The sequence below is a fragment of the Balaenoptera borealis genome, assembly GCF_965194805.1.
Source record: "Balaenoptera borealis genome assembly, chromosome: 15".
NCBI classification, from domain to species: Eukaryota; Metazoa; Chordata; class Mammalia; order Artiodactyla; family Balaenopteridae; genus Balaenoptera; species Balaenoptera borealis.
Window position 1 is genome coordinate 76,151,567 of NC_138871.1, and position 26,601 is coordinate 76,178,167.

Consider the following 26,601-nt stretch of genomic DNA (forward strand, 5'->3'; position numbering starts at 1 on the left):
GAAAACATGTTCTTTTCATCCTTTTTGCTGGTTTTAGTCCTCTCCAGATAAAACACTCAACATAGTCAAAATTGAGATGCGGGTCCCGGAATTGGATGATGAAATTCAGATTAAAGCTAACTGGGAAGAAGAAGCAGTGTCTGAATTGCTAAGCTCTCTCAAGGACAATATGCCCAAGGCCACGGGGGCCTCTTATGACTATGTCAACAAGTACCACCAGGAGTACACGGGACTCAATCTGAGAGACGCTTCTTTAAAACTGAGAAGAGGTTTGCAGAACAGCGCTGAGCAGGTGTATCAAGGGGCCGTGAGGCAGATTGATGAGGTGGACGTGGGGCTCCGAAAGATAGCCAGAGGCACCACTAGAACCTACCAGCAGTGGAAGGACAAGGCCAAGAGTCTGTACCAGGAACTATTGGCTCAGGAGGACCACAGTGGTTTCCAGAGACTCCAGGAGAAGGTGTTTGACAGCTTAATAGGAGTTACTCAGGAATACAATGTGACAGTCAACCGTGTGATTGACTCGTTCATTGATTTCCTGAAGTCCACCAGATTCCAGCTCCCAGGAAGAGCCGGGAACTACACTGAAGACGAACTCTACACTATGGTCCTGAAGAAAGTAGGGGAGCTGCTGTCCCAGGTACATTCAAAGATCCATAGTGGGTTAGAAATACTGTTTTCCTATTTCCAAGACCTGATGGAGAAATCTGAATTAATCAAGGACCTAAAGAATAAATTTCCCTTTGATTCAGTGTATGATCAACTAATAGGTATAGGCTCAGAGTATGGAAAACTTTTGAAATCTTTATCACAAAAGGTCCAAAAGGCACTTAGTGACCTCCAGTCTGTCAAGACTACAGAGATGCTAAGTGATCTTAAGAAGTTTCTACATAGCATTTTCCAAGAGATAGAAGAAGACCTTAAACGTTTAAAGGAGAAGAAATTTACTGATCTCATTAATGATATCCAACATGACATCAGCACAACCTTCGACATATTCATTTCCTTTGTTTCTAGACTCCTGAAAGAAAACCTAGGTCGTAACTTTGGTGAGTTTAATGAACTTGTTCAAAACAAACTTCAGGAAGCTTCTCAAGAGCTACAGCAGCTCCATCAGTATGTGCAGGCTCTTCGCAAAGAATATTTTGATCCAAGTATGGTTGGCTGGACAGTGAAATATTATGAACTTGAAGAAAAGATCATCAACCTGATCAAGAACCTAGTAGATGCCCTTAAGGACTTCCATTCCAAATACACTGTCAGTGCTGCTGGCTTTGCTTCCCAACTCTCAAGTCAGGTTGAGCAACTGGTGCAGAAAGATTTCCAGGAATATCTGAGCATCCTTGCCGATGCAGATGGAAAAGGGAAAGAGAAGATTGCAGAGCTTTCTACCAGTGCTCAGGAAATAATTAAAAGCTGGGCTGTTACAGTGAAGGAAATCATTTCTGATTACCACCAGCAGTTCACATATAAACTACAGGATTTTGCAGACCACCTCTCTGATTACTATGAAAAATTCATTGCTGAGTCCAAAAGATTGATTGACCTGTCCATTCAAAAATACCACATGTTTCTGAGATATATCATGGAGTTACTGAAAGAGCTACAATTGGCCACAGTCAGTGGCATGAGCCCCTACATAAGGGTTGCTCCAGGAGAGTTTACTATCACCTTCTAATTTTTTATAGCAATTCTCATTTATTCTTCTGCTCCAATTAAATTTCCACATAGTAGGGAAAATATTCAAACTGTATGTATTAATATAATCATCCACCAAGCCAGCCCTGTAGCAGGTAGCTGACTACATGCAGAAACACATATGAACTGGACCTGCATCGAAGCTGGCATCAGATCTCTGAAGGTCTCTGAACTCTGGGAAATGACATTTTTTGCAAGTTAAAGAAAACCAGGATCTGAGTTATTTTGCTAAACTTTGGGAGAGCGAGAACAAATAAATAAATTCTTTATTGTGTATCATACCACTCAATGTGACTCATTCATATTGAAAGATAGAGAGATGAGGTTACTTATTCAAATGTCTGGCATTTCAAAACCTCTAGAACACACACTGTTTTGAGTGATAGGGGAAAAGGAGAATTTAGGGAGGGAAATACTTTGCCACCTTGAAGAAAGTAACTGATCTCAGAGACTGTATTTGCCAAGTGAGAATGAAAAACTGTTTGCAAAGACTTTCACATAATTTGACCCACAGGAGCATCTCATTATGTGCCACACAATCTTCCTCACCAATCAGTCTGCTTTTGCCAGGCAAGGCTCTCTGCTAGGCTCTGAGATAAACCATCAGGCCCTTTATTTGACTCGCCTGCCAGCAGTAGAAAAGGAATGGCTAAGAAAGAAGTCCTAACCGCAAGGGTTTCATGGCAGTAGGGATCCCAGAAGGCTCCCTGCAGCTCGGCCAGGATCCATTCGTGGCAGAGGAAGTAAGGGTAGGAGAGGAGACTTGGGACATGGGTTCCTAACATTTCTGGGACCAAGCATACATTAATGCTCTTGAATTTCTTTATTTCTCCAAACTTAATATCCAGTCATCCTAAGTGTAATCAAAACCCAAGCGTTTCCCCTACTACATCCACTCACCTCAAACTCTGATTTTAAACACTGGCAACATCCAGTCAGAGCATCCAGGATGAGCTCTGGTGAGGGAAGGCTGTGCAGCCCAGCTGTCACTAATGTCATTGGGAAGGTCAGCTATAACTTGCATTTCAGTGGCACTGGAGGACAAAGGAAGGGTGTGACCTTTGGGGAATAGGAAATTGGAGACCACCCCACCGCCAAGTCCTACATGAGACCTGTTTGGAAAAGGCCCTTTTTATTCCCAGATACCTTCAAGCTGCAACATTCTTTCATAAAGCCTTCAAATTCCCTTGGTAAAGGCCACTCTTAAAATACACAAGCATTACCTGGAAAAGATAACACATTAGCCTCTTGGTACCTTAGCAGGATTCTTCTATCTAGAACTGAGGAGCCAGAAAGAGTCATAGGGAGGTGGAATATGTATGGATCTGGTACTCAAGGAAAGTCTTTTGGCTAATGAATCAATAGATGGATGGATGAGTGGATGAGTGGATGGGTAGATGGATGGACAGATAGTTGAGTGAATGAATGAGAGGGTAGATGAGGGGTCAGTTCCAAGCATGAGATAAGGGGAGAAATTAGGCCCAGGTCCCACAGCAGCACATGAGCGGTTCCAGGCATAACTCTATGAGACTTTCCCTGACGAGCTGTGAGCAGCAAGGATCTACTGAGTGTTCAAATTGAAAGGAGGCCTGGGATTATGGCTTAATTTGGAGGGAAAGGAGGAGTCCAAGCTTCCTGGTGCTCACATGGCCATATCTGTGTCTGGGGCATGAGAGGAGGAAAAAACAGACACAAATTCAAAATGATCATAGAATCACACAGTGCCACCTGTTCAGTTCCCTGACTGGTATCCCTTATACGAGGTGCCCCTGGCTGGCTTAGAATATCTTTATCATGCTCAGTAAAGTTGGAAGAAGGGATCTTTGGCAGGGCTTGGACTTTTCTTGTCCTCTACCTTGGTCTTCCACTACATATCAGGATACTTCTCTGGGTTCAGTTAATGGCTACATTCCTTACTTGTTTGGAGCTTTGGGCATCTTATTTCCCCTCTGTGAGCTTCAGTTTTCTTATCTACAAAATGAGGGTAATATCTATCCTACCTGCCTTGTAAGGCTGTCCCATGAAAATCAGTTGAAATAATAACGTGAAAGAGTTTTGTAACCTTTAATGTTGTGTAGAAATGAAGTGCTATTATTATTAGATTATTATTTAAACAAGTTTATGGCAAGGAGAGAGAATGGAGACAAGGAGAACTGGCCAGTTTAGTGAACATTTATTAAATGCTTCTATGTGCTAAGCACAAAAGCTCTACAGAGGAGACAAAAATCAGTAAGACACAGTTCCTGGATGTCTGTCTGTCCATCTGTTTATCAAAGGTGGAATGTGTTGTCTCGTGATGGGTATAAACAAAGTACTATGAAGATTTTATAACAGGAAAGGATAAGAATCAAGAAGTTTTCATGGAGACCACTGAAATGGATCTTGAAGTTACATAGACTTTAATAAGAGATAAGGGAGAAATGCCATTCTAGAAGAAGAACATAGCAAATAAAGATAGATGGGTGTGTTTGAAGGTGGCCAAGGCACAGGAAAAGTCAAGGGGAGACAGGATTGGAAAGGCAGCAGAGGTCTTGAAAGCTGGAGTGAAAGGTGGTACTCTCTTGGCTGGAGAGGGCATCCAATGAAGGTATTTGAACAGGAGGGTGTTATGGGTTGTGATTTAAGAAAACTGATATGGCAGCTTTTGCAGGACGAATTGTAATGAGATGAATCTGGGTATGAGGCTGTTCCAAGGTCCAAGTAAAAGATGCTGAGCATCTCAGCCGAGTCATAGATGCTGCGGATGGTGAGGACCGGTTGGATACAAGAAGCATCATGAAGACATAAGACAGAGCCAGGGGGCTGACTGTTTAGGACAGAAGGGATGGGTACAAAAGCTATTAGAACTGAGCTGCCTTGGAAACTCACTGGAACCAAAAATTGGAGGGGTTGCTGGAGTGACCTGAAGAACAAGGAAGAATGACTAAAGCAGACTTCAGAGTTACGAAATTTTGAACCTGCATAACTTGAAGACCTATGGGGCATCACTAGAAATAGGAGAAACGTGTTGAGGGTAGACTATTAATGTAAGGCATGGACCCACAGATGATCAGTGACAGCTGGAAAGGGAGTGTGGGATCGCATGGTAAGTTTCAAGTTGCAGTGGTATGTCCAAGCAGAAATATCTCCAATATTAAATTGGAGATGTGGGCTAGAGAAACAACATCCAAAGGAATGGGGACTAAGGAGAATTTTAACCAATTGTATTGATTTTATGTCCTTATATGTACCTTTAGAAACATAACAAGAAAACAAAGTTTGTCCCCTTGTACAATTACTTGGCCTATTGACCTGAGAGTGAGCCAACATGTACATGTCCTGAGAACATACTGTGAGATGACTCGGAAAGTACTACTATAAACACAGCTATTCCTCCCGTAAAACAAATATCCAAAGTTTAAAACCAAAGGAGAAATAAGATAATGGCGCCCAGCCCAGGTCCCTGGAACTCTGGAAGCATGGTCAAGCTGCGTGCTTTGGTTCGACTCCCAGGTCCTGCCTTAGACTAGTGGTGCTGTCCCCAGAATAAACCTTGTAATCGTTGGGTCCATTGAGAGTGGGCACCACCAGGTGCATCTGGAGCCCCCTCAGTTCTCTTTGCTTTTCACCTGACGGCTGGTCAGTTGAGGAACCCAATTGCCCTTTATTGGTGAGATGAGCAAAACCCCCTCTGACTTCTTATTCTAGGTCCCTCTTCTGGCTCTAATTTATGACTTAGTCCCCATTCAGTCAGAGAAGGGGCCAAGCTGGCCCTCAAATGGGGCCTGTAACATGGGAGCCAGAGTGGACAAACAGATGTTCCCTCTAAAAGTGTCTAATAACCAGAGATAAATGTGCAGAAACAGACCCTACCTCTTAGCTCATCTCCTTGTCTTGCTGTTTCACATTAAGAGGTCAGCTGCACTCCCTTCAAGCACTCCATTTGTTGGTGGGATGGTTGGGTGGTCACTAACAAATAACATTCCAGGGCCTCGTAAAAGTTGGTGGAGTAGGTACACATGTTTCTAGGAGGAGAGGGCCCTGCCCTTCTCCTCCTGTACAAACTGGCTCACGCCTCCTCCGAATCTGAGCAGTGCTCTGGGTCAGTGATACCCAGGCGCTAGGCACTAAGCTCTGACCTTTGTGTCAACTTTACCCCTCCACTGGCACCACCGAGGCCCAGTTTTAAGTGAGAGAGACAACGCAGGCCTTGGAGGTAGCCTGGTCCGTGAGCTGTAGGCCTGTGTCCCCACCCTTGTTTCTAAGCTGTGTCTGGGCCATAGCTGTGCAGCATGAGTACCACACAGAGCAGAGGCATCCACAGTTCAGACTCTAAGCTAGAGAGTAGCCTGAGGAAAGGGCAGTTCAGTCAGCAGCCCAGCTCCCCAGTTCTCCCTGGCCCCTCAGGTGGACTCTCCACTCCTTCTCTTCCCTTCCATCAAGCAGGTCCCACTCAGGCCGGCACCTAGGCCCCTATGGAGCAGTGAGGCCTAGGACAGCTCCAGGAGCCTTGTACCTGGGCTGGGCTAGATGGATCGGAGCTGAGGTCATTAGAACACTCCTGGAATTACATGATGCCTTGGAAGTTCACGGAAAGAACAGTAGAAAGAGGGCAGAGTCCTGCCTGTAATTCTGCTGAGCTGGGGCAGCCACTACTTCCCTCTTCTCAAAAGAAGGCTCAGCTCTGGAGCCAAATTCAGGCTTCACCATTCATGAGTTATATAACCTCGGGAAAGTCACTTGATTTTTCTAGTTTCATCTTTAAAATGGGAATAATGAAAGAATAGGCTGAAGCACTCTGAGCTGGAATAGAGGGTGGTTCCCTCTTACATTATAGGCTTGTAATGAAGGTGAAATGAAATACTGTATATGAAGTACCTGGCACACAGAAAGTGGATTAACTGAATGCATCATATTGACAGAAGTTAAAGCAAATGAAGTATAATTACAATTACACACAACCATGTAGAGGAATTTTACCAACATAAATGGAGTAAGAAGGTAAGTCCCAGAAGACTAAACACAGCATGATACCCTTTTAATAAAGTTAAAATCAACTAAAACCAAACAACTTATTTTCTGGAATTATAGTTTTAAAGGAAAGGAATGGTAGACTCAAGATTCAAAATAGGTTACATATGGTGGAGAGAGGCAGTGGAAAGGGTGGGTGTATTAGTCAGACTTCTCCTGAGAAACAGAATCAATAGTGTGTGTGTGTGTGTGTGTGTGTGTGTGTGTGTGTGTGTGTGTGTATATATATATATATATATATATATATATATATATATATATATGTATATATATGTGTGTGTGTGTGTATATATATATATATATATATATATATATATATATATATATATATACACACACACACACATATATACACATAGAAACAGATTTAACAGGAAATTTATTATAGGAATTGTCTAGAAAATGGAGGCCAAGAAGTCCCATGATCTACCATCTGCAACCTGGAGAACCGGGAAAGCCAGCGGTGTCTGGGTTTGAAGGCCTGAGAATCTGGGGGCCAATTGTGTAAGCCCTGGTCAGAGTCCAAAGGCCCAAGAACCAGGAGCACCAATGTCCAAGAGCAGGAGAAGATGGACGTCCCAGCTCAGGAAAGAGCAAATTCACCCTTCCTCTGCCTTTTGTTCTATCCAGGCCTCAACAGATTGGTTGGTGCCCACCAGTATTGTGACTGCTATCTGTTTTACTCAGTCTACCAATTCAAGTGCTAATCTCTTCTGCAAGCGACCTTACAGACACACCCAGAAATAATGTTTACCAGCTACTGGGTATCCCTTGGCTCAGTCAAGGTGACACATAAAATTAACTGTCACAATGGGTGAGGACACAAAGGTAGGTGTGAGTTATGTCATGCTTTCACTCTCATGCTGGATGATGAGTTTGGGGGCATTTATTATGTTATTAATTAATTTAAATATATTAATTATTTTTTTTTACTTTATTCAAAAATTTAAAGAGAGAAAAGAAAACCTGCAAGGGCCTGACAAATATTAAGTACTTAAGTTAATTTGTGGTTCCCTTTCTTTATGGCATCAACCTGGGATTTTTGGATGGACAAACTCCTCTTTCAAAAGAAAATTATTTCATATCTTCAGCAGCTATTCATTAAGCCCCTTCCCTAGGCCAGGCACTCTCCTAAGCATTCAGGACACAGAAATGAACAAGGCTCTGCAGTGGGAGGCTGGGGGAGGCCCAGATGGGAAGGACTCACAGGAACCCTAGGGTCCCAGGGGACAGTAGGGGCAGGGAGGGAGGGAGGGAAACTAGATGTGGGGTCCTGGGGGAGTCACTCTGCCTCTCAATCCTCAGTTTCTTCATCTGCAAAATGGGAACACAAAAGTCATGCACTCCAGATAAACTGAATTAGTCTTGGTCCTCTGCAGTATCTAAACTTTCTTATCTCCATGACTGATCCTTTTTAATTCTCTCCAGGAAAATCCTTCAAGCCTCAGCAAAAAATGGCTCTTACATACAGGTGGCCAGTAGGCACATGAAAAGCTGCTCAACATCACTAATTATTAGAGAAAAGCAAAGCAAAACCACAACGAGCTACACCTCACACCGGTCAGAATGGCCATCGTTAAAAAGTCTACAAATAACAAATGCTGGAGAGGGTGTGGAGAAAAGGGAACCCTCCTACACTGTTGGTTTGCCATGTAAATTGGTGCAGCCACTATGGAGAACAGTATGGAGGTTTCTCAAAAAACTAAAAACAGAGTTGCCATATGATCCAGCAATTCCACTCCTGGGCATATATCCGGAATATAATTCAAAAAGATACATGCACTCCTGTGTTCACAGCAGCACTATATATATACAATAGCCAAGACATGGAAACAAAAGTCCATCGACAGATGACCAGATAAAGAAAATGTGGTGTATGTATATATATATATATATATATATATATACACACACACACACACACACACACAACAGAATATTACTCAGCCATAAAAAGGAATGAAATAATGCCATTTGCAGAAACATGGATGGACCTAGAGATTATCACACTAAGCAAAGTAAGTCAGACAGAGAAAGACAAATACCATATGATACCACCTTTATGTGGAGTCTAAAATATGACACAAATGAACTTGTCCATGAAACAGAAACAGACTCACAGATGGAAAGAACAGACCTGTGGCTGTCAAGGGGGAAGGGGGAAGGGGGAAGGATGGATTAGGAGGTTGGGATTAGCAGATGCAAACTGTTATATAGAGAATGGATAAACAACAAAGTCCTATTATATAGAACAGGGAACTATATTCCATATCCTGTAATAAACCATAATGGAAAAGAATATGAAAAAGGATATATATGTGTGTGTGTGTGTGTATATATATATATATCTGAATCACTTTGCTGTACACCAGAAACTAATACAACAATACAACATTGTAAATCAACTATACTTCATTAAAAAAAAAAAAAAAATATATATATATATATATATATGAAAATAATGGCTCTTAGTCCTTGAAACCTTCTCTGGTCACCTATGATGCACAGCCAGGCCACATGCTTGCACTGACCCATGTTCTTTGCTGACCCATGTTGCTGCCCCAGACCAAATTCTGAAATCAACCAGGCCATTGCAATGGGCTTCCACTAAGACTTTGTCAGTTTTCTTCTACGTTCCACCTTGTGGAACCTTCCCAACCTCTTTTGAGGGTCCCCTGAGTTTGGTGAAACAATGATTCCCTTCTGTGAACTCCTCTGAGACAACCCACTCAGCCCTGCTGTGGGCTGTTTGTTGGCTGCCTGAGTGACCATTGCACTGAAGTGGTACTTGTAGACTTTTTCTCTCACGAAAGGGGTTGAATGGAAGAAGGAGGGGGCTGAAAACCCACAAGACTGATGTTGGCTCTTTGGGGAGAGACTATCCATGTCCTCCAAGGAGGCTGAGCTGCCAGGGGCTGCTCAGGGTGGTGGGAAGCGGAAGTGTCTCTTCTTTCCTCCACACCTGCTCCTAGCCCTGGAACTGCCCCTCCACACACCCACATCCCCCCTGTAAGAACTGGCCTCCTCCTCCTAACTCCAACCCCCTTCCAACCTACCTGCTGCCTTCCCAGCCTCCACCCAGCCACCACTACTTCCTCTGCTCCAAGATGACTGGGTGTGCATTTTAATTAATCAGGCCAGTTCCTTTGGTCCATTTTTAGTGGCACTTCCCATTGTACCTCCTTTCTCTGATGTCTTAGATCACTTTGTCTGCCTGCTTTATTACCTTGACCTCTGGTCAAGGCTCTTAACACCCCGGGTGGTGGATAACAGAAGGCCACCTTCACTGACTGGAGCCTGATACTTTGGACTGCCTTCTTCCCTTCCCTCTGGGTGCTTGCTCCCATGCCAGATTCTGTGTTTTTACCTTTCAGCTTTATCCTCCCCAGCCCTGGCACCCCACCTCCCCATTCACAGGTCTCCTAGGCCATGCAGGACTGACTGTTATTCTATAACAGGTACAGATGCAAACTCCCCTCAGATCTGTGTATGGGGCAAAGCCATGGGGCTAGGACAGAAGGCACATAAAGCCCCAACTCCCCAGTAACACCAGAGGCAGGGAATAGTCCAAACATGGGACACACCAATCCCAACTCCTCACTCCTTCTCTGACGGCTGCTCAGCTTCTCCATGCTCCCCACAGGGCCACCATGTCCTGGGAAACCCCAGTGGAAATCTGGCCTCCCGGGAGTCCTCCATCTGGCCAGCGGGGCAGTCTCCATCTGCAAGCGGGGCCTCTACTCGGAAGAGTCCCTCCACGGCAGTCAGGAGGCGTGGCTCCATCTCTGCTGCAGGCCTGACTGGCGCTGTGAAGCTGCGCAGGTCACCCTGCCTCCTTATGGTCCTCCCAGGACTGACAGCCTGGGGGTCCAGTATGACCACGGCATGCCCCCCTTTGAGCAAATCCCATGTACACAGAACACAAACCTAAAACGCACTATGCAACCAAGTGTTGGCTGCCTGGATGTGCCCACATTGTGCAGCCTCCAAGGTCTCCCTCCTCTTTAATATCGGAATCAACCCATTGAGCTCCAGCCCACATATGCCCCCTCCCCGAGGTCCCCTAACACATGGCTGTCCTGTGAGCCAATGGCTCCCATCTCTCTCAGGCTCTCTCCTCCTCCCCCTTCAACTCTCCCCAGGTCCCCAAACCCTGCCTGCCCACCCAACAGAGGAAGACTCCTGTCACTGTGGAGGGCAGGAGGATTTGACTCTTCCTGGGGAGGCAGTGGGGCCTCCCGTTTTCCAACAAAGGCCCATCGACCTATTTTCCTTTAACACAAAACAAGCAGTCTTCTTACCAGGAAACATTTTACCTTCCTTTTAGGCCAACAGGCTCCAACTGCAGCCGGCTTTAAAATAATTTTTTCCTACCTTTCACAAATAAACTGGGGCAGTGATTCATCCTACCATGTTTTTAAAAGAATCTGTTTATCGAAAATTCTTCACGCAGTTTTCCTGGGACAAGTTAGATAGGTAACGAGAGGCCCCCATGTGTTTCTGCCTTCTCCCAAGAGGGTGAGATGAGAACCTTGCACGGGGAAACTTAGTCAAGGCTTTGGTTTTGTTGTGAGAGGTGGGTCCTGTGGATGCAGGTTCCTGATAGAATATTCTCTGTGGGGGCTTCCCTGGTGGCGCAGTGGTTAAGAATCCGCCTGCCAATGCAGCGGACACGGGTTCGAGCCCTGGTCCGGGAAGATCCCACATGCCGTGGAGCAACTAAGCCCGTGCGCCACAACTACTGAGCCTGCGTGCCACAAATACTGAGCCTGCATGCCACAACTACTGAAGCCCACGCGCCTGGAGCCCGTGCTCCACAACAAGAGAGGTCACTGCAGTGAGAGGCCCACGCACCGCAATGAAGAGTAGCCCCCGCTCACCACAACTCAACCACAGCAATGAAGACCCAATGCAGCCAAAAATAAATAAATAAAAAATAAATAATTTTTTTAAAAATTCCAAAAAAAAAAAAAGAATATTCTCTGCATTCCCTTTTGGTGTCTAAGGGAAGGAAACAGGTAGGAGAGAGTGGAGGATAGAATTTGCAGGCAATTTTTCTGCTGCAAAAAAGTCACTTACATTGGAAGGTGATTTCTAAGCCAATCACATCCCTGACTCACTTTACACATTTACTAGGTCCAAGAAAATGTGAGCGTTCACTTTGATAAATCAAAGAATATTTGAGGGACTTCCCTGGCGATCCAGTGGTTAAGACTCCGCATTTCCGCGGCAGGGGCACAGGTTCGATCCCACACGCTGCACGGCACGGCCAAGTAAATAAATAAATAAAATAATGAAGGGAAGATAAAGGGAAAAAAGTAAAGTGTCTTTAAAATAACATTTCAGTAGCTGATGTTGCCAAAGAATATTTGAAATGTACAATATAAGAGAATCTGATGGGGAAGATTCTCGTAAAGCAGTTTACTCTTATCCTATGAAACGTTCTCCCTAAAATGAATGTTCTTCGCAGTTTTCAGAGTTTTATGTAGTTTTCTTCAATCAGGGTGGTACTCAGCCACGTCCTACTGAGGCCACTGGAAGGCACTGGAAGACAGTGTGCAGTAAATATACCAGGTTACATCAGGGAGGACTACAGAAATACTTCTAGGAAAAATCCAATCGAGAAATCAGGCCGGTCACTTGGTTTGTACATATGGCGCATTTTCCTCACAGAGGCCCCAGTCTGACATGGAGGTAGGAGATGTTTCCTGCCACGTCATCGTCACTGGCACATACATGAGGGCAAGGTTACCCTGGGGAGTCAGTCAGCGGATCCAGGCTCCTCTCTCACCTCCAACGCGGGCACCTCCTGCCCCCTTGGCTACACAGGGCGCTTAGCCACCCACCCCCAGGCTTTGCTCACTTCCTTCCCCGAGCCTGGAACACCCTCCCCTGACTCTCTAAGGAACTCTTCAGGGTCCTCTCAAGTGCCATCTCCTCCAGGAAGCCTTCTAAGACCTGCCAGCCCTCTCCTGAGCTCCATAAGTCTTGACTATCTGTCTGCCCACAATGCAGCCCCACTGTCTCCATCATATGATGCGCCCTCTGGGCCTGACACAGGCTGGTCTCGCTGTGACACCTCAGCAGTACCGGCCCGGGGCCCTCTTCTCAGAGTGGGGACGAGGTTCCCCACTCCCCTCAGCTCACTGTGGGGACAGAGTTTAGTTGTACCCCCCCAAGGGAAGGAATGACGGCACACCCCAGCCCTGGAAGTGGCCCTGCTTCCGGCCAGCCAGCAATTTCTTTGTGGTGGAAAGGGCAGGTCAGGTGGAAAGCAGACTGGACTTGGGGGTCAAGTGGTCTGGGTTCTGGTCCCAGCTCCTCCTCACTCGCACCTCTGACCTAAGTCTGGGAGGTCACGTAACCTCCCTGAGCCTCCATTTCTGCATCTTATAAAAATCCCTCTCACAGGAGCACGGAGACACCGGTGCCGGCTGAAGGCATGACACACTCAGCCTGCCCACTGCCTGGCACACAGGAGATGCTGAGTAACGTGTGTTGATGGGGTGAAGGATGGTCCAAGCTTTCCCGGAGGGCTGAGCCCTCCCCTGCCGGCTCTGACCCAGGAACTGGCCTGGCTCACTGGCCCGCCCTGCAAGGCTGCCTCTCTGCACCATCTTGATTCCCGCAGAAACTTTCTCTTGTCGGACAGAACACACGCTTCCCGTCAGCTTTTATTTCTGTGAGGGCTTGCTTACGAGCAGGGCATTCTGTTCTTGGAATTTCTTGTTAAAATATTTCATTTAATTAAGTTTTTACAACCAGCTCTGCTTTGTGTCTGTCAGAAGGTAGGGGCCACGGCCGCCCTCTCCTCAGCTCCCTGGGAGGCCAGGTCACAGAGCCTCTGGGGAGAGACAAGCCCAGGCCTAGGGGCTGCGTCCTAGGTCTCCACGTATGCAGCCACCAAAGCTGAAATTGTCAACAGGTGGACGCCCACGACAGGCCCCACTGGAGAACTCAGTGCCACCAGAAAGGTGGCCAAGGATTCCACATGGATATTTCTCTCTGCCCAGGAACTGCCCTGTCTCTCAGCCGGAAACACAGTCCAGGGCAAGCACACTGTAGATGATCATAGCCACCTCTTAGCACCCCAAAAACTCCAACCAAGACCAACACCTTGCGGTCTTCCTTCCCAGGCCCCTGCCCTGCCCCACTCCTCTGCCTGTTGAAGCCTTGCTCAATTCCTTCTCCCCAGGGCCCACCCTGGCCCACTCCTCTGCCTGTTCAAGCCTTGCTCAATTCCTTCTCCCCAGGGCCCGGCCTCACCCACTCCTCTGCCTGTTCAAGCCTTGCTGAATTCCATCTCCCCACGGCCCGCCCTCGCCCACTCCTCTGCCTGTTCAAGCCTTGCTCAATTCCTTCTCCCCAGGGCCCAACCTCGCCCACTCCCCTGCCTGTTCAAGCCTTGCTCAATTCCTCCTCCCCACGGCCCACCGTCGCCCACTCCTCTACCTGTTCAAGTCTTGCTCAATTCCTTCTCCCCAGGGCCCGCCCTCACCCACTCCTCTGCCTGTTCAAGCCTTGCTCAATTCCTTCTCCCCAGGCCCCACCCTCGCCCACTCCTCTCCGTCTTCAAGCCTTGCTCAATTCCTTCTCTGCAGGCCCTGTGGTCAGATCTGCCTCCCCCCTCCAGCCACATCATGTAATGGAGACCGTACCCCCTGCCCGACTGGGTGTTCATCCATCCTCTCCTCCGGACCGACAGACCGTTGCCTACACCACACCAGGCCACAGCGGGGTCACCCCGTCCACGTGGGCCTCAGCTCATGGCCTTGCTAGGGAACCTCAGGAGATGGTGAACTCACCATGCCCTTTCTCCCCCAGGGCCCGGCTGCCACTGGGCAGGAATCTGTGGGCAGAGAGGAGGCAGGAGGTGCTGTGCCCCCCACACTCTGGTTTCGGAAGGGTACAGACCATGGACACCTAACAGGTAGAACATGAGGTCACTTAGATGGCGGCAGGGGACCCAGGTGAGCAGATGGGTTTGTGCAGGGACGTGGCTGTGCCCAACGCCCAGCACGGAGCCTTAGAAAAGTCTCTTACACAGCAAACCAAGGGGCGCTCCCCTGCTAGTCTCCCGCGCTCCCTGGCTGAGCCCCCCCGTGCTTCCGGAAAGCAGGACCCAGGCTGAGGGAGCTTAGGAGGGGTCCGTCCTGTGCCCCAGGCTAAGGCTGCACCCTGGTCTGTCTCAGGAGCACTGGACACCAAGGTTCCCCCTTCCTTTCTCCAGACCCGGCCTGTACCTGCCCTAAGGGAAGCACCGTGGCCCCTGGATAATTCCAGGCTCCTGGTGGCGTTGCTAAGAGCCCGGCTGCCACCTGTCAGGAATTTGCAGTCAGGGATGTGGCAAAATGCGCTGTTTTCCCACACTCATATTTTAAAAGGTTACAGACCATGTGTGCGTAACAGGCAGAACATTAGGTCACTTGTCTCACTTAGAACAATAATCCGTTTTGCTAGGGGTCAGGTTGACACAAAGAATCTGTCCAGACCAGGTCTCTGGATGGGACTTAGCCCTCCCCTCAAACTAATGAAATTTTCAACTCGTGGGTACTTGAGTTAATAAAGTGTGCCACACATCTGCTCGGGCCGCTGGCAGAAGAAAGCCCTGGGGTTCAGTTTTGAGATCACTGACATAATGTTTGAGTGGCCTCCCGCTGGTGCCCGGCGGGACACCAAATTAAGGAAAGCCGCACAATGAATGTGTGAGAAAAAACATTAGTGTCTAAACACAGAGGCCAAGGCTCCCCGAGGAGAGGGTGAGCGAGGGGAGGCCACGGAATTACAGAGAGAGGGTCAGTGGGTGCTACCGCTGGGATTTCACACCAGCGGCCTACAGGTAATGAATTATTTTAAAGGAAATTGGCACCAACATGATCTTAGGTCAAAAAGATGAAAAAAGTAAAAAGAGCATATTTTCCATGGCTGTTGAATTAAGTGCTAAAGTATAATGGGAACAGTTCTGAGCAAAACATAAAGCTGGAGGTGAGAATATAAAACGGCTCCGGGAGAGGTTACGTTTCAAGGCCCGGCGACCCCTGAGAATCAAGCCACCGCTCCCCATGTCACCAGCCTGGCAGGGGCGGGGTCATTGGGCTTGACTGAGACCTACTCAGGGCGGGGAGGAAGGAGCCTATCGCCCGTGGGCACACTCTCCACAGGCTTTCCCAGCTGCCCACAGATAGAAAATCAAACTTAAAGGTCTTCAGGGTATGCAAATCCTGATGAGCTCCCTGCTAGAGATGCATAGACTCCAGAGAGGACGGGGAGAGGGTGGCCCAGAATTTTCTGTGGTGCTCCCTTGGCGATGAGGGAGAAGCCTTCTTACTTCCATGGCCTGGCTCCCAGGAAACGCCACCGTGTTGGCTTTGAGGTCAGTTTAAACCAAGGTAGGGCCAAGGGTGTTCCCCGCCCCCCGAAACCAATGAGTAAGGGGCGCTGATCAGGGCTGAGGCCCCCTGCTGACACTGCCCGGCATCTCCCCCAGTCCTGCCTGGTGACAGGGTGTAAGGGGGAAGGGTGCTGAGGGCTCCCCAGGGCCCCCGACCAGGTGCCTGGGCTGAGGGTGGGACCCTGGATGAGAACGCAGCACCCTCAGGGTCAGCTGCCCCACACACGAATCCAGGGCTCAGGCGGGCCGGAGAGGCACACAGCTAAGGTGAGGGAAGACCACGCTTACGTCCTCCAGGCTTGGCCCGGGCTCCTGCTGCAGGCAGGCTCTGCTGGGGCGCCAAGGTCTGGTGGGGAATCACCCGGTTACTTGTCCTTAGTTCCTTTGTTCCTCTAAGTGCTGACCATGTGCTCTGGGCCCTGCCCCGTGGTGCGCACAGAGGGGTGAGGCCAGTACACAGGGGTGAATACTGGAGCCTGCACGATGGGGCCCTGCGGCCCAGCGCCAAGAGGGATCTCAGCCCTCCTGACCCGGGAGGAAAAGGGCTCAACAAACGTGGCCCCAAGGGCTTTGCCAGCAGCCCCTGTCACTCCCACCCTTTTCCCAGTAGCACGCCACACCTGTCTGCTCACGCCTTTGCCACAAAGCTCCCAGATTCCCCCTCCTCTGGTCAGCCTTCTCTGACCCAGGGCCCCCGATGCTCCTGTGAGCCCTCTGCCCTCTCGGCTCCTGGCCGTGTGGCCTGGGTGTGCCCTGGGCCAGGCCTGGGTTTCATACATCTCATCCCATCCGTAGCCCACGACTGGGCCTCGTGGACCCAAGCCCCTGGCAGGGACACAGAAAAACCTTTAAGATCAACTTTAGGGCAGAGTTGGTTCCAACTACACGCCTTTGGGAGGCCAGGAGCCCACCCTTCAAGGGAAGGCCACTCTCCCTTTCTCAGTGAGAATTCGGCAAGTGAGAGAGGAGGGGCAGGGCGGGTGGGGCCGGTCCCCACGAGGGGCCACGCCGTGATTAACGATGCTCCCCAGAGGCTCTCCAGGCAACCGCGCGTGGCCGCCGTGGAATGCAGAGTAAGCCGCTTCCCAAGCCGCCCAGCCCCGCGCGGAGCTCCAGGGCTTCCTGTGCAGAAGAAATGCCCATGCTTTCAGTTTCCCAGCATTCGGCCCAGATCTCACTCTGGGGAAGGAAGGGGCCTTGTCCTTCGATCCGATCCTCCAACAGAGGACACAGAGCAGACTCCAGGGCCTGGCCACCTGGATCTAATTCCAGTTCTGTCGTGTGCCCGGGCTGTGGGCTTCTGAGATCCCTGGTCTATTCTGTATCTGCATTTCCTCAGATGTAAAATGGGGATCATAATAGTACCTACCTCAGAGGGTTCTTGTGAAAATTATAGGCGTTAATACGTGTCAGTTGCTTAGAGCGGTGACTGACACAATGTGAAGGCTATAGAAGTACTTGCTGTCTTTAGTATCTGATGATCTGACTTCTGAACCCCACTTTTCCCTGAGACCCAACTGAACACCTTGTGGGCCCTCAGCCTCCACCTCCTTCACCAGCCCCAAAAGGAGCAATAAGTTCCTGTAACCTCGGTACCTGGAGAACTAGGAGGCTTTGTCTTGACTGAGTTTCTGCCTCTAACTTAAAGGCAGCATCTACACAGACCTCACAACACGGAGAGGATGTTTCTCAGGTGATGGGGCCAGGGCAGCCCTGACCTGGGTAAGCCAGCCAGGCTACTGCTGTGTCCAGCAGAGAAGAGGCTCCACGATGCCCTCCCCGCTGCTCCCCTTGCTCCAAAGTTACTAGAACCCCAGGTTCCAGGGAGGCTGCTGACACAACACACATACGAAGAATGGGACCGAGTTATCAGCGATGAGCAACAACTGACAAGCTGATCAAAAGTGATGAAAGACGTGCGTGGCACCAACGTCTCGCAAAGTCCCAAGGTCACAAGGTCACTAAGTCCCAGGACTCAGCAAAGTGAAGAAAGCCATCCCAGCTGAAGGCCCATTGGCCTTCTCATGCCTCAGTGGGCCCCTCAGGAGGTCAGTCCCATGTCACATTTCTCCAGACCACAGCAGAACCAGGTAATTTCTAAAGGCCTTCAGGTTCTGATAGACTGTGTCTCTTCTTTTACCATCATCATCATCAGAAATAATATTAATGGACTCATCTACAGATTACTTCCTATGTGTGAGACAGTGTTCACAGTATTGCAGCAAACCCACTGCAGCACACTGTGGTCTTTATTTTACAGACAGGGAAACCGAGGTTGAGTAGCTTCAACTTTACAACTTATACACAGAAAACTGGGCTTAAAATTCAGATCTGTGTGATCTCCAAAACCATACCTGGAAGCATATACTGTGCCATTTGTATAATACAAATGATAACACCAATAATTTTAACAACTTTCCCGCCCATGCACACTGTATGGGTTTATCTCGTTTCATCTTTACCTCATCCTTACATAAAGGTGGGTATGGTCATCCCAGTGTTACAGGAGGATTAACAGAGTACCCTTTCTAACATGTAAATCTGATCCTATGGCTCCCTTTGTTGAAAACCTAACACAGCTGAAATATATTTTCCTAATTACTCACCCAAGTTTATTTTTGGTGACAGCAGAACTGATGCACTAGGAAGGCCATACCAGCTATTAAAATACTGAAATATATCTGAAGCAGTCAGTACCTCTGCACATGCCTGCCTCCTGCCCTGCCCCCGTCACCCTAGCCCCTCCTACGGGACCCGCTGGGCCACCCTACCCCCACTCCAGCCACCGCCCTGTTACTGACAGTGTCATTCTGATTGGTCAGTGCCTGTGCTAGTCTGAGTGTGGGCCCTTGGAGACAGTAACCTAAGCACATACACAGGCATGTAAGCACACATGTTAACATCGACCAGGGCCGTATGCATTTGTGCACGTGGGACACAGGAACGCAGAAATACCTGTTAAAAGTTAAACATACTGAGGTGGTTCTAATGCCTTAGTAGCCTATGTAAGCAAACCAAAATTGAAACCTAAGAACCACCAGTCACAAGCAGCCAACTAGGCTCTCCCAAATAAGGCAACCCCTTCAGCTGTAGCCAATCAAATAATGTCCTCGCTTTGCTTCTGCCCCTTCTCCACAAAAGTCTTGCCCCCAGCTCCTCTTGCACTGCCCAGTTCAAATCGATTTTGCTCCCATAAACTCTTAAAATGTTTAGTATGCCTCAATTTATCTTTTAACACCTGTATATAGACAGCAGGCACACACACACGTGGCTACACACATCTGCATGAACGTACACACGTACCCGTACACACGTACCCATACACACACAAATGAACAGATGCACCCTGCACTTACATACCCCCCGGTGCATCCTTCCTCTTGGTGCCTCCCCGTAGCTGCTAGAGACGCACCATCCCAGGTCCACTGCCCACCTCTGCTTCTGAAATTCTCCCTTTCCTGTTCCACGGTACATTCAGCTGCTCCCTTGAAAGCCAGGGCTATGCCATCTGGTACCTGGAAGCAGAGAGGGGCTCCACAGCCATGGTCAGATGGCTGGTCCTTGAGAAAGGGGGCTGAGAGCAAGGTCTCTGTCAACCCAGCCTGGCGTCCCGGGCACCCACCGGTGTTCTGCTTGTTAGACATCAGCTCAACTAGGAGAGAAATAGCCCAATTACAGGCAGGCAGGTTTGATTGCCTGATTGTCCACAGCCGCCGAGCTCCCGGTAAGTCCACACGTTCAGACTCTTATCGCAAAGTAGGTGAAGAGGCGTTGGTTCAGCCAGCTCTGGGAGGGCCCCAGCTGGGCACCGGCCGCGGGGCAGGGGCAGGGGAGTTCCTCGCTTGGCCTGTTACTCCCCATGGGGTGCAGTTCCTGGAGCAGTTGTAGAAATCCCCAGAGTACGTCACAGCACTTTTCTCTCAAATGAGCTCCTGGGCAGGTCAGCCCACACCCTCTGCCTGAGCACAAGTCCAGAACCCCTCACCTCCCTGCCTCCTACTCCAGCCAGTATCACAGGGTGGGGAGACAGGCCCAGAAGTGGAGATGGGCTGTGCTCTTTCATTCATCAGTTACTAAGCACCTGCTGTGTGCCTGCTGCTTTTCTAGGAGAGAGCAAACAAACGCAAATCTCTCCATTCTGCCTGAGTAGCTCTGCCTGCAAAGCTGTCCCCTATCCTGCAGTAACATGTCATTTGTTGGCCTCTGACTCTATTGGGGCTACAAACTCCCTTTCTGTTCTATGAGGTGTTTGGGTCTCAGAACCTCCCATCTCAGGCTTTTATCAGGGTAACTCCCAGAGACGTCTAATGTCTCACGGCCAGGAGTGCAGCTGAGCCTCCAAGGAAAGGCCTGGAGTGTCCGAGCAGGCAGTCTTCTCTGCTGGAGAAAGCGCTCCCTCCCAGCACCGGCCCCAGGCTGGCGTTTCTCCAGGGAGTATCTCTCATTTGAGTAAGATGTCCCAGAAATAAACCCCCTCCTGCCTCAAGAACTCCATCCAAGGGCTGCCTGGGGCCCTGACTGCTGCGGAAACGCACTTCCAGCTGCACACGTGCTGTCTCTGCTTCACTCCACGTAGAGGGGCCCCTGGGAATTTCAGAGGTGACACTGATGAATAGAACGCACACAGCCTGACTGCCAAGACCAACAGGACTGTTTGGAGGGACTTTCAGCCAAATTTCTGTGCTTGAGGAGTCGCTCACCAGAGCTGCTGCCACTGGACCAAGCCACTCTCCATTGGGACCACCCCCCAACCTATAGCCTGGAAGAGCCCTGCACCCCTCCCTGCATGCAAGGAGCACACCCATAGCATCTCTACCACCAGCACAAGACCAGACACAGAGTAATGACCCCCTAAACACACTGCTTGTGTTTGCCTCCGCAGAATCAGCTCAACGAAGGCAAGGTCTCTGTTTCAAACCCTTTCCTGGATGCCCATGTGTCCTCCCCCACCACCATCACCTCTTGTGCCATCTTGCTCCAGGTCAACATCAGCTGAAGGGGTCAGGGCAGGGAGCCAGTTTTCTGCACAGCTCCTGCCTCCAAGGAGTTGACGTGAATCATCCCCACTGCTCGCCTCCATCCTCCCCGTGTACCTGTGCCCCTCCGGACAGAGGAGGTCACATCAGCACACCGGCTGTCCCTCACCCAAGGAGACTGATATTTTATACACAGCCTCGAGGTTCAGGGTAAGTCCCACTGTTGACTCCAAACCAACTTTCAAAATTAACTTAAACCTCAAAATGTGCCAAAAATGCTCAGCCCAGGGTCAGGATTTACAGAGAGTTGCCCAGGCCATGGGTGTTAAGCTGACTGTGCATATTCCTCACTGGATGCAGGACGAGAGTGGACCAGACCTGGAACTACTCTCAGACCCCCCAAGTCCTCCCCAGAGTGGGGGTCTTCTACCTTGGCCTTGCCACCCAACTTTGCACGAGAGCGCCTCAGGCACGACCAGCAGGAGGAAGCCTCACTGCAAGCTTCCCGAGCAGAACAAGGATAGAAAAGACAAGAACAAAATGTTGCTTTGACTCACCTTGGTAATAATATTTCCCATTCCCTAGCTGACCTTCCAACCCCAGAAAACCCATATAAAAAACTTCAGCCCACTCAGTAACATCAAGAGTTTGCAAAACGTGTGTGCCCATTGAAGTGACAGCTAGATCGAGGCCTGAACTTTGTACTGTGATCTCAATGCCCAGAACAAGGAGGTCATTGGCTCCTGTTCTCTAATGAGTGACAAGAGCCACGTTGTTACGGTTTGGCTTGGTTTGGGTTTTGTCTGTTTGTCTCTTAAGCCTCTCACCATGTTATGTTCGTGCCACACAAAGAAAGCCTTAGCCATGAAGACAGGCATCATGGGGCCAGTAAGAACGTGGACCCATAGGAAATCTGCAGGACGAAAGGCAAACCTGGGCTGAGGGCCCCGGGCTCCACAATTTCCTAAGAGCCGTGAGCATGGCTTCCTTTCTCTTCTGAGGCTGTAGGCTCTGGCTGTTTCTGTGGCCTTGGCTCTCTATATATCAGGTTCTGCCAGCTTCTAGCTTTTTATTCAATTATGCCTTTCAGTGTCTGGGCAATAACTTTCGGGAGGATGAAAAAGTCACGGCACCACCAAATTTATCAGATGTCTGGGGAGCTTAAGAAAAATGCCTGTCTGGCAAATAGAAGGGTGTCAGAAAATAATGGAACTGGGAAGTGGGCAGGAGTTCTATTTCCAGTCCTAGTTCTGCCCCCAGCTGCCCATGAAATCTTGGGAAACTCCTTCTAGTCTTCAGTTTCCTTAGTTTCTTCAGAGGGAGGCCAAAAGGCAGAAAATGTCAGAGGGGCCTGGGGAACCGCCTCCCTGGAAGAAGATGCTGAGGCAGCTGGAGCCCAATTAGGGGCTAATTGCTGAGGCTACTGTGCTGGCTGACAGGTGAGGTCAGAACCCTTCTCCTCGGCCCTGGGAACCAAGCAAGCAGTCGGGATCTCAGACTCACACAGAAGATGCAGGGAGATGTGAGGTTGCAGGGTCCACTCAGGGCCCTCTCTCCCAACTCCGGGGCGCACGGCAGGTTCCTGAGTCACTGCGTGCAGCAGAGTCCCCAGGGCAGCCACCCAAGCTGCACGCGGGCATCGTGCTGCTTAGGAAGGGGCACTGGTGGACGTGGTCCAGCTCACTCAGTGCAGGCTTCTACCAGGCAGACGGCTGGCCAGCCAGCCCTGAGGCAGCTCATTCTAATGCTTGAGAGAGTCATATGGGATTTTAGGCTCAAAAAGACTTTTGATCACCACTGCCTCTTTGAGAGTGAAAATGGATGGTAATCCCCTTGTCCCAGAATTCTCATGGTCTCTCTGTGAGATGCCAGCACTGTGACAACCCCACACTCTTCCTGGCCTTCCCTCTGCCCCGGGCTACAAGGCTGGTGATGTGTTTGAGAATCCAGCAATGGGAACTTGGGCTCCAGAAGGGTGAAGGGCGAGCAGGGCAGCAGAGGAGCGCTCACCCACCCTAGATGGGCAAACAAACTAAAGCAGCACCTCCCTAACCCTCCCTTTGGTCCCTTTGCCTTGAGAGAAATCCAGGCCATGAGGATTCAAGAATGTGCCTCACAGTGATCCCAGACCCCAGCTCCTTATTAAACATTTCCATACTCATTTGAGCACAATCAGGATTTTTTAATCATCTTCCTGAACATCAATTTATGGGGATAGATCATTTCCAGATGTGATTCAACATACAAAAAAAAAAAAAAGTGCACTCATTGATTAACAAATGATTTCTAGATGGAGAATACATGCGATTAGCAATCCCCAGCTGAAACTTGCATCAAATTCTGTTTGAGTGATACAGAAGCCAGGTATCCCCTGGTCCGGTCTATCTCTTTTCAGCTGAGGTCTCTTCCCTAGGCTGACTCAAGATGTATCCGTTTCTGACCAGAACAAACAGGAGCTGGAGAGAGTGCTTTGGCCTTTACCAGATTCTCTCTCCCACTTTTGCTGGTGATTTCTCACAGCCCCCAAGCTCTGAGCCACAGGCAAGAGCAAATGAGCCACAGAAGAAGAATTCAGAGCTGCCAATCAAAAGACAGCTTTCTAGTCCACACTCAACAACAAATTGCCTACGAGCTTTAGGAAGACACTTGCCCTGTCCGTTCTATTCATTCCTCATTTGGCTACTAGCTGTACAAACATTTCTAAATCACGTACTGTGCACTAGTCCCTGATTAGCCTATGCTGTGTGTGCCCTTGTCCACAGCAGACATTGCTAATCGATGACTGTACACTTTCCCAAGATCCTTCCCTTGGTGCACTAGGCACCCACTAAAAACCTACTCCTGCTGCAGAGATTCAAATCTGGGCATGACTTGGTGTCCTCAGCCTGAGCTGGCAAGTCAGCAGAAGAGGCAGATCCAGACACACTTGCCACAGAAAGCAGCAGGAAAGCAAAGCCACAAGTGAGGGGAAACTCGAGATTCCAGAAAGGGCAGAACCGGGGCTTGATGTTTGGGCTCTGATGTAGGAACTTACCAGTTCAAAGAGGGATGTGCCCATCCTAGAAAGAAAATAAGGATCCTGAGAATTTGGGAGATTGCCCCAGTGCCAGTCAAAACCACTAGACTGGCTTTAGTTCTGCCCAGACTTAGCACCAGCATCTGAGTCCGGTCCACCTGGGGCCTGCTTTGCTGCTTTTCTCTTTTGGCCTTTCAGAGCCCCTGCGGTTCCCCTAGATGCCCCACATTCCATCAGTTAATTAGTTTGTTCCTTCTATTCTGTGCATAGCAGATATCACGTGACATTTGCATTATTCCCAGCCCTCTTTCAAAGGATATCAATTCCTCCAATGACCGTAAGTGATTCTCAGTTTCTGAATGTTTCGCTGGGCCTCTGGAAGGGCAGATGCACCTATCAAAAAGGAAAATGTCTGCATCTTGGGCTGCAACCAAGCCACAACTTAATTTCCTCTTCTGGCTGTACTTCTTGAGAAGTAAATATGAAAAATGGGGCTGGGGTGACTTTGTCTCAGATAAACATGCGACACCCTGTAGCTGGACAAACAAGGTGCTTGGCTGGAAATAAGATGTTCTTTGGCTGGCATCTCCAAAATGTGACAGATTCTTCCCAGATGCTATTTAAAGGATGCAGTGAGCTTTTCCTGCCTTGATACACTGCCTACACCAGACTTTAAAAATCAGGCACTCTCTTACCCTGTCACATCTCAGTGTCATGGACATATATACACTACCAATTGTAAAATAGATAGCTAGTGGGAAGCAGCCACATAGCACAGGGAGATCAGCTCGGTGCTTTGTGACCACCTAGAGGGGTGGGATGGGGAGAGTGGGAGGGAGGGAGATGCAAGAGGGAAGAGATATGGGAACATATTGTATATGTATAACTGATTCACTTTGTTATAAAGCAGAAGCTAACACACCATTGTAAGGCAATTATACTTCAATAAAGATGTTTAAAAAAAAAAAAATCAGGCAGAGCGCAAACATAGCACCAATAAAACTGACGCTTTTCAAATAAATACAAGGTAGTAGTCACTAATAGAAGCATTTTGCCTGTGTTTTCTCCTTTAACCCTCACTGCAACCCTCTGAAGTTGTTTTTTTAATCATTATTATTACTATTAATATTAATATCTTCACATTTTGCCAATGAGGGAACTGAGGCTCGGTGGGGTTAAACCAATTGCCCGAAGACACACAGCTAGTAAGTGATGCAGCAGGGATTTGAACCAAAACCTAACTCCAAAAACCATGACCTTAATTGCTACCGTGTGCTAGCTTAATTGCTTTAAGTGTCAGCTTAAAGGCTAGAGGCCACACCTATGGACTCTGTCTACCTCATGCCCAGAGGGTCCCAGCTGAAGCTTGTCACTGTGACAACAAGCATTTATTTGGGCCACAGAGGTTCTAAGATCCTCAACAAATCAGAACTCCCTTTTGTTCTCTTTCCAGGAAGTTTGGGGGCCTCATTCTGCCGGTGGGGCCTCTGGCTGGCCCGGAAAGCAGAGGGGCTTGAGTGCCAGGGCTCACCCTCAATAAAATGGTCACAGCTCTGGTAGAGGGACAGGAGCGTTTCTGAGGAGCCTGGAGCGGGCGGAGAGGAGGTATGTGCCAGGTTACTGCCTCACAGCAGGGAAGGAAATGCAGTGTGAAGGCCAAAGTACAGGCAATTGACAATGTGCCGCTTTCACAGCCAAAAGCTAGTTTTCCAGGCAAAGCAGAAATTCTATATTGAACATACCCCTGTGTCACAGCCCAGGATGATGACTTTTAAATACAAATATAAAATAATAACATGCAGAAATTTGTCATGGGTCTCGGTTAATGACTCCCTTTCACCCTCCAGGTATATCCATTACCACCAGCAGGAACTACCAGCCGCGGTTTCTTTATGGCTTCCTCTGCATCGGCAGGGCCCCGGTGAGTAGCCGGGGCCAGGGAGGGGCTGGGCCCGGGGCTCGTGCAGGCTCTCTGAGCAGGCTGCCCAAGAACTTCCAGACTAGGGGAGCGGCCGCCCCCTGTCCTGCCCTCCACATTACTGTCACCTGAATCAGGTGACAAAAAGGTGGGTCAGGCCGCTTCTTGATGTGCCATTGTGTAAGTCTCTGAGGGAGAAAGATGGTCTTTTCTCTTTCAGGATATCAATTCAGCCCTGGACATGTTTTCTGAGTTAAACTGGACCCTTTTAGTACAGGACAAAGCTCCTCCTGGACCGTCCCTGCAAGGGTATAGGTTCACTTTTCCCTCTGAGTTACCTTGCCCTTGGGGACTACCCAGGCCTTCCAGCACACTCCTGGTGACCTTTGACCCTGTCTTTCCATCCTGGAAAGTCACTGGGGTTTAAGCCCCTAAGACTCTCTCCTTCCTCTCCTGGGGCCCAGGGGCTCACACACTCTCCTTTATGGTTCTAGAACTCGTCTCGCTCTTTCCTCCAGTATGCTCCTTGGACTTCGTCCTTGTGGTCATCCTCTCACCTCCGAATTGGCCTTGAAACCACGGCTTTCCCAAC

The 26,601-nt window shown here is 49.0% G+C and overlaps 1 protein-coding gene and 1 long non-coding RNA gene across 2 annotated transcripts in view; both read left to right on the forward strand.

The window, feature by feature from the left end:
- The window catches only part of APOB (apolipoprotein B), a 39,461-nt gene extending 37,482 nt beyond the window's left edge, over positions 1-1,979 (forward strand). The window contains exon 29 of the mRNA XM_082357789.1: positions 38-1,979. Within this exon, the coding sequence (XP_082213915.1) occupies positions 38-1,678 (1,641 nt within the window). The 3' untranslated portion in view covers positions 1,679-1,979. The remainder of the gene's footprint in view (positions 1-37) is intronic.
- A 16,074-nt stretch (positions 1,980-18,053) lies between these two features.
- LOC309612578 lies at positions 18,054-26,280 on the forward strand. The gene is made up of 2 exons (XR_014235288.1): positions 18,054-24,774; positions 25,066-26,280. It is a non-coding gene; the product is annotated as an uncharacterized lncRNA (long non-coding RNA).
- Positions 26,281-26,601: the final 321 nt, after the last annotated feature.